Genomic DNA, 7,784 nt, shown 5'->3' with positions numbered 1-7,784 from the left:
TAAATAAAAGAAAATTTGTATTTGAAATATGTCTACTCTTTTTAAAAGAATAAATTGATTGTACAATACTTACATATCATAAAACTATATTTAATATTACTTTAAATGAAATTGCCTTTTTGGTAGGGCTGTTCATATGGGCCAGGTTTTACCCGGCCCAGTCTGGAATCCGGACAAACCGGATTCTGGTTACGGGTTCCAGACCGGAATAAATCTAGTCCGGTACTCGCATCTTTAAATCCGGGTTTATTCGGCCTGGATGCGGTTTTAAAACCCAAGTACCAGATTTAAAACCGGTACCCGGGTTTAATATAAAAGCAAATTATTCATACCCCGCTCCTTCGTCCTTCCCCCAGGCCCCAACCCCACGGTTACACTCTCACAAATAGGACTGCTCTTATCTCTTCTCTCTGCTCTGCTCTCTCTCTCTCTATGGTCTACACCTTCGGGTTCCATTTTAGTTAAGGCAATGGAACCACACTGTCCGATTCAGATTATCTCTCACTCTCCGACAAACCATATCCCGATAATAGAAAGTGCGAGACACTATTTCGTATGTGGCCGCACTTTTCGCAACGCCTGCTATTCTGAGTAGCATTTTAGGCGATTTTGAATTTTTTATTTTGTTATATTTTTTTATATTTTAAAAAATAAAAAATATATCAATAAATTAAAAATCACTTATTTTATTATTAAATTTTAAAAAAAATTACTAAGCAATATATTTGAGTGGACAAGCTAGCTTTACTCTTTCTATAAACATCTGTATGAGTGTAAAAAAATTTTAAAAGTTGGTCAATTCGGTCCAGTATTTCGAAATTGGTTCTATATTTTTTTTCATATTTTGAAAATCGATTTGAGTGAAATTATTATATATATTTTTTAATTTTTTATATTATATATAAAATATTTTTTATATAATTTTTATATTATATTATATATTATATGCTAAATTTTTAATTAATAAAAGATAAAAGTTTAATCTTATTATTGATATCTATTAATTTATTAGTTATAACTAATAAATGAATCTCACTAATAAGTTAGACATTACTTATATTATACTATAATTAGACACTTATGAATTAGTAATTGTTAAAAATCAATATTAAATTCTAACAATTAAATATAGAGTTGAAAAAATTATAATACTAAATTTATGTAATGCTACACATATAAACGGTAAACTTAAAAGAAATCAAAAGTTTTGATAATCTGTATCAATTCTTAAACTTTCAAAACTATTGTATATCAGTTCAATTCTAAAATTTTTCCAAAATCAAACTAAACTTAACTAGTTATATCTCTAAGAATTTGTATCTACCATGCAAATGGAACCTAAATAGAAGAAAATTTGTATTTGAAATATGTCTACTCTTTTTAAAAAAGTATATTGATTGTACAAGACTTACATATCATAAAACTATATTTAATATTAATTTAAATGAAATTGCCTTTTTGGTAGGGCTGTTCATATACCCGGCCCATTCCGAAATCCGGACAAACCGGATTCTAGTTACGGGTTCCGAACCGGAATAAATCTGGTCCGGTACCCGCATCTTTAAATCCGGGTCTATCCGGCCATGATGCAGTTTTAAAACCGGGGTACCGGATTAAAAACCGGTACCCAAATTTAATATAAAAGTAAATTATTCATGCCCCGCTCCTTCATTCTTCCCCCAGGCCCCAATCCCATAGTTACACTCTCACAGATAGGACTGCTCTTATCTCTTCTCTCTGCTCTGCTCTCTCTCTCTGTGTTCTACACCTTCGGGTTCCATTTTAGTTAAGGCAATGGAACCACACTGTCCGATTCGGATTATCTCTCAGTCTCCGACAAACCATATCCCAGTAATAGAAAGTGCGAGCAAAATGTTCGGATCGGAGGAACTGAACTCCGGCGACTTACTTCCCAAGTCAACGGGGCCACAGGTAGTAAAGAAGGAGAAGGAAGGAGATGAGGAGGAGGCGGGGGCGGACGCGGAAGAAGAGAGAGTGGTGGAAGCGTTGGATCATGGACTTCGATGATCTCGATGGTTCCTGGCCGTTGGATCAGGTCTCCTCTATCTACAATCACAACGATGACGATAAGAACAATAACCAGTACCCCATGTCACCGCTTTACCTCTCCTGCTCTAACCAGGGCTTCTCTCCTCTCTGGGCTTTCCTTGACGGAAACGACGACATATCGTATGACAACGATGGGAATATCAGCAGCAGAGAGGTGGTTTCGGATGTGAAGTTTGAGAAGGAAACCCATGTCAAAGACATTGAAGGTGAGTGTCCAGTGTGTTTGTCGGTTTTTGCCGATGGCGAAGAAGTGAAGCAGTTGAGCGTCTGCATATAAGATTAGGCAGCTTGTTTTTAAAAGCGGAAAAAATAAATAAAAAAATAAAATCGGGTTCAATCCGAAACTCAAAATCCGGATTTTACAAAACCCGGATTCATCTGGGTTCCGGCCCGGATATGACCCGGGATAACCCAGTCCGGTTTCCGGTCCGGATTTCAAATCCAGGTTTCGGTTTGGGTGTACCCGGGTTCCCGGGTCGGAACCCAGATAAACAGCCCTACTTTTTGGAGTAATTGAGAAATATGTAACTCGTCTACGAGTTTTCTTTTTGGTAAAATGCCAGGCCACGTATTTATGTCATTGCTCCATATTATTCTATCATATATGAATATTCCAATTCATCTTTGAGTTCTAAAGGGCGGATACTGGCGGTGGCACTGGAATCAGGACCGGATTCACAGGTCTTCTCAAAGAATTGGAACATTCATTTATGATAGAATAATAAGGAGCAATTAGAATAGAAACATGGCTTGGCTGAGTGGTACACGACTACATCCATCATCCACGTTGTCTTGGAGCATGATCGGTGGCAGAAGAATATCTTGGGAACATGATCGGTAGCAGAAGAATATCAGCAACATATGGGGGTTTTAAAACTTGTTCAAGAAGAAACAGAACGGGGGAACTCGACAAAACTCAAATGAATGGGACCGACCGTATGAAGCAGCAATGGCCTCCAACAAAACTCAGCCATAAAGATACAATCCATTTAGGATATTAGCCTCGATATTGAACCGAGGGTCAACAAGCTGGCATGTCACGGGTATAACAGGACAAATGACCTTTTACATTATGAAAATTGAAAGCCCCAACCTTCAACTCAGAATCCAAGACTGATCACTTACATCATCGTCTTCACGAAAATCGCCTAATGCGACTGATAATAACGCAAACAATTTGCAAGGCAAGTGCATTTTCATCAACAGAATCAAGATAAGATTAGCAGCATGTGATAGGAAGGGCTGTGCAAATAGTGCCAACCAAGATATCCTGAATAACGCTGGGATGTGTTTGCTGATGTGATGGGAATGGATTCTAAGATGAACAAGAAGTTTCGCATCTGCTACATTCTAGATCTTGGAGGAATACAGATAGGAAGCTTCCCTATGGTGGGGATGTTTTACTTCTTCTTCTTTACATATAACCATGAAAGCAACCATAATTTAAAAGGAATAGACAGAGAAGGCCAAGCACAGTAATGAATATAACCATTTCAACAGTGAAGACCAGCCCTTTCATTCTTCATTTGGTTGTTAATACAAAACCCATTATTTAACAAAAGAGACAGAATCATGAAGCAATCAAGCAAAATAAGCTCATTTTGCTGCCTCATGTACAAGGGCAAACGACAGAAAGTAAAAAAGGACAAAGCTATTCTAGGGGAAAGCACATGCTAAAATCATACTCAAAACACATCTTTCCTATGTCATGGAAAGACTAACAATGTTTGCCAAAGGCGGGGGGGTGTAGCTGGTGACTCATGGCTTCCACAGGATGGTGGTTTCTGCGATCATGGAGGTGACCACATATGGGTCCATGTTAGAGGCAGGCCTCCTGTCCTCAAAATAGCCTTTGCCTTCTTTTTCGGTGTCTCTGCCAACTCGAATAGATGCCCCACGATTGGCGACACCCTATCCAACAGAAAAACAAAGTGTGAGCAAACTGAACCCTTATATTCTGCATCAGTAAAATAGGTTGCAATATTGTGGACCCAAAATGCACTCTAATCAGGTCAATCTGTGTCAACTGGGTGCAGCTTGGAACTTCCAGTCCACACAAAATATGATATTCTCTTGTCCAACAATACCTGAATCACCTAACTTGATACGTTGAGTAAATAGTTTTGGTAGGACTTTGCTAATTCAGTTTAGTTGTTCATTGTAATTTAAAATGGTTGATTGAACAAGATTGATTGTCTTGATCAATTATCACTCCTACAATATTCCCAAGAAACAGGTAGAACTTAATAACTGCACCCCCTAGGCAGCGAAAGAAAAGTGTGTGCAGTAATGTGAAACTATCTATCTCGGTAACTTGTAATATTTTTACCCATAAGAAAGTGTTGATATCAGCCGTTTCATGTCGGCCAGTGAGACGGCGCTCATTGCCTTCTCCATATGCAGAAATGTGTTCTTTGTGCCTCCGGCCAAGCTTGTCAATTGCTTTCTTGATGACCTCATAGCCGCCGTTATTTCTCATGGACTTGGTACTGAAAATTAATACCAAAAAGGTTTATGTGAGAACGGGGGGAGGAGAGAATCTTAACAACTTTTTTTTTTTTTTTATTGCCATTAGATGTCCAAGAACAACGTCCCGACTAATCCTGGGAGTACACAGGCCCTTGGTAAATAGTTTCCTGCATGTGCACCTCGGATAATTCAAAGAGAAAATCCTCCAGTCCGATGACCCATAGAGATTTAAACCTTAGACCTGGGAGAGCATACCCCCAAGTCCAAGGCCTTTACCACTTGAGCCAACTCCTAGGAGTTGAATCTTAACAACTTCTAGTCCAAACACTATAGAGAATTGTCCAAGAATATTTTATAATCAAACATGTTACAAATGACATCAATTACCTGTAGTTTGTGTGAGCCCCGGCTCCATTCCAATCACCCTGTTGAGACAAGTGGGATACGATATGTCAATAATCAAAACAAGGTCCAGTATTGAACAGGAAAATGAAGATCATCCAAGTTAAAAGGAACAAAATTAAATGAAATGAGGTGAAGAAGAATCCTGACCTGAATTGGCTTGGGATCTAAGGAAAGCACCACCCCAGCAATCTCTGTAATCCTCTGTCCATATCAAAGAAGAAGGAAAAACAAATTAAGAAAACATGTATTTAGTGGTAGTTATAGTGGTGGTAGTATCTTCTTATTTTGATTTTGTAAAATTACCTCCAAAATATAACGAGCAGCCCACACCTCATCTCCAGCAGAGATGCCAACTGAAGGACCAACTTGGAATTCCCACTGCATAATACAAACAATTTAAAGATTAAGACATTACATAAAGCAATAGAAAAAGAAAAGAAGAAGGCATGGAATTTGTTATTTTACCTGGCCTGGCATCACTTCCCCATTGATGCCACTAATGTTGATGCCTGCATATAGACAAGCCTTGTAATGAGAGTCCACTATATCACGGCCCCAGGCTTTGTCAGCACCAACACCACAGTAATATGGTCCCTGTTGAGCAACAAGTAACTTCATATCACACGGCTATGATCAATTTAAAAAAATAATCATTTATTTAATAATGAGGCAGAAAAAGGGGACCAAAATTGTTGACAGTGAGGGCCATAAAATAATATTTAAAAATCTCAGTGACGGAATAGACGTGTGAAAACGAATAGAAGTGGTATTATTATATAGATCCATTACCTGAGGGCCAGGATAACCACCAACAGGCCATCCAAGAGGCCATTTGACATCTTTCTGCAACAATGTGTACTCCTGCTCAATACCGTACCTGATTTTCATTGCAAGTAAAACCACATGGTTAATACAAATATTAATCACGTATGGTACTCGAAACAATTTTAATATGGAGATGAGAAATTACCATGGTACTTCAGCTACTACATCAGGATGGCTAAATATCTTTGCAGCGTTATGTCTCTTGTTTGTTGGAATAGGCTCTCCCGCAGGAGTGTAAGTATCACAGATGACCTAAGTCAACCATCATAGAAAATAAACAAGTTATGATATATGGAGAGAGAGAGAGAGAGAGAGAGAGAGAGAGAGTAGATAAAAAGCACTTACTAAAATGTTCTTGCCTCTCCGGAATGGATCCCTGAAAATTGCCTGAGGACTGTTTCAATAAATCAACGACATATTTAATAGACGGATATATAAGCACGAATAAGTAAACAAAGAAGGACCAGACAACAAAAATGACTAGCAATAGTATAGTCTGTTAAAAAAACTTACTACAAGATCACTTCACTATCTTTACCAGGGGCTTGACCCGTACTGGAACCATCATAATTCCACTTGGGAAGCTTTGAAGGATCGCTAACAGGTCCTGGGATGGTCTTTTGATGCGCAAAAGTACATTTGAACAAATTATTACCATCAAACAAGAATGACAACGACAACAGCAAGGTTTTCTGTTTTTAATTTTTAGAAGGAGATGAATAATTACCCTTGCTTTGCTTCTGAGGTCCGTACCAGATCCACCAATCCTGTTCAAAAAATTATAAATAATAAAAGAAACTCAGAGGAAGAAAATTTTGAAGCTTTTCCCAGACGGAAAGAGAGAGATATTACAAAAAAAAAAGAAAGAATATAAACAACCCTTAAAGATGATACGTTGCAAAATCATAAGACACCCCTCACTGCCAGAATTAACATTGAAATTAGTAGTTATATGTCTTGATTTTGAAATGTTGAGCACAACAAGGATAAGGACGGAAAGGTGCCACATGAATTGGCCTAATACAACTTTTCGGCTGTGATTTCTTTCTCTTTTTGGGGCCTAGAGAAATGAAAATACATACATAGCTTAATTGAACTCAGCTTTTCATTTTTCTGCAATATCCCATTTTCTCAGCAAACAACCAGACAAACGATATCAGAAAAAGCGGGAAAAACAGCACGAGTTTATTTTATATATATGAAGAACCGCACAAAAGTAAATCTTACAAACCAGGGGTTTATCACAATGAAGCCATAAAGAAAAAAACAACAACCTTTAAATGAAGAACTTTAAAAGAGCCTTAAACATGGAAAACAAGGGACTTATAGACACCCCATATAATAATAATCTTAAAAAAAAAACAAACAAACTTGTCAAGAACAGGATATGACAGAATAATAAATAAAAAAACAGAAACAAAAAGTCCTGATCCACCATGAAGAAACTCGTGATATCAGATGATACAAAAAATCATAATTCCTTTGTTTTCCACTACCCGAAAACAAGGAAAATTCATTATCATATTCCCAAAAAACTCATACCAGCAAACAAACGTACAAGCAAGTAACAACACGTGAAAATACGTAACGAAAACAGAGGAAGAAGAGTAGGTGCAGGTAAGAGAGACTCACCATATGTATTCAGCGATCACCTTCTCAGTGGTTTCTGAGAGGTTGAGGTTGACGAAATCTGAGAGCAGCGACATTTTAGGAAGAAAACACAGAGCACGAAAGCAGTGACTTCGAACGAAGAATCTTAGTTATAGAAGGAATACGGAGTCGTGAACGGAGCAGCCGGTTGTTGGGTTTTTATAGTGCAGAGTCGGTGTTGGAAATTTAAAGATAAGAATAAAATAAAAATAAAAATAAAGTACGCATGACGCGACATTTATTGTCAACTTTAAACTTCGAATAACAAAATAAATTAAATAATCCTCAGATTTTCAGAGCTAATTTATGGGATATTATTTTACGGAAGGAGCCGTTTCGGAAATGGTGGCTGTGGCTCGTGCCTC

At 37.7% G+C, this 7,784-nt stretch overlaps 1 protein-coding gene across 1 annotated transcript; it reads right to left on the bottom strand.

The window, feature by feature from the left end:
- Positions 1 to 3,561: 3,561 nt before the first annotated feature.
- On the bottom strand, positions 3,562 to 7,561 carry LOC122302912 (glutamine synthetase cytosolic isozyme). Its single transcript, XM_043114378.1, has 12 exons — positions 7,402 to 7,561; positions 6,497 to 6,536; positions 6,283 to 6,386; positions 6,115 to 6,163; positions 5,915 to 6,021; positions 5,734 to 5,821; positions 5,410 to 5,538; positions 5,248 to 5,322; positions 5,092 to 5,145; positions 4,927 to 4,964; positions 4,400 to 4,559; positions 3,562 to 3,981 (listed from the first exon to the last, which is right to left on the bottom strand). The coding sequence occupies exons 1-12, from the start codon at positions 7,473 to 7,475 to the stop codon at positions 3,829 to 3,831; spliced, it is 1,071 nt and encodes a 356-aa protein (XP_042970312.1). The 5' UTR covers positions 7,476 to 7,561; the 3' UTR covers positions 3,562 to 3,828.
- Between the last annotated feature and the right edge of the window lie 223 nt (positions 7,562 to 7,784).

This window comes from Carya illinoinensis, chromosome 3 (genome assembly GCF_018687715.1).
Source record: "Carya illinoinensis cultivar Pawnee chromosome 3, C.illinoinensisPawnee_v1, whole genome shotgun sequence".
Lineage (NCBI taxonomy): Eukaryota > Viridiplantae > Streptophyta > Magnoliopsida > Fagales > Juglandaceae > Carya > Carya illinoinensis.
Note: the sequence above shows the minus strand (reverse complement) of the source record. Positions and strands in the feature narration are given on the sequence as shown.

What these genes read in the sequence shown, in the direction of transcription:
- LOC122302912 (XM_043114378.1), bottom strand. Translation starts at nt 7,475, where the DNA reads ATGTCGCTGCTCTCAGATTTCGTCAACCTCAACCTCTCAGAAACCACT. An exon ending in GTGATCGCTGAATACATATG is followed by an intron (nt 6,537 to 7,401) that starts GTGAGTCTCTCT and finishes TTTTTTGAACAG; the next exon opens with GATTGGTGGATCTGGTACGG. An exon ending in GGGAAGTGATGCCAGGCCAG is followed by an intron (nt 5,323 to 5,409) that starts GTAAAATAACAA and finishes TGTATTATGCAG; the next exon opens with TGGGAATTCCAAGTTGGTCC.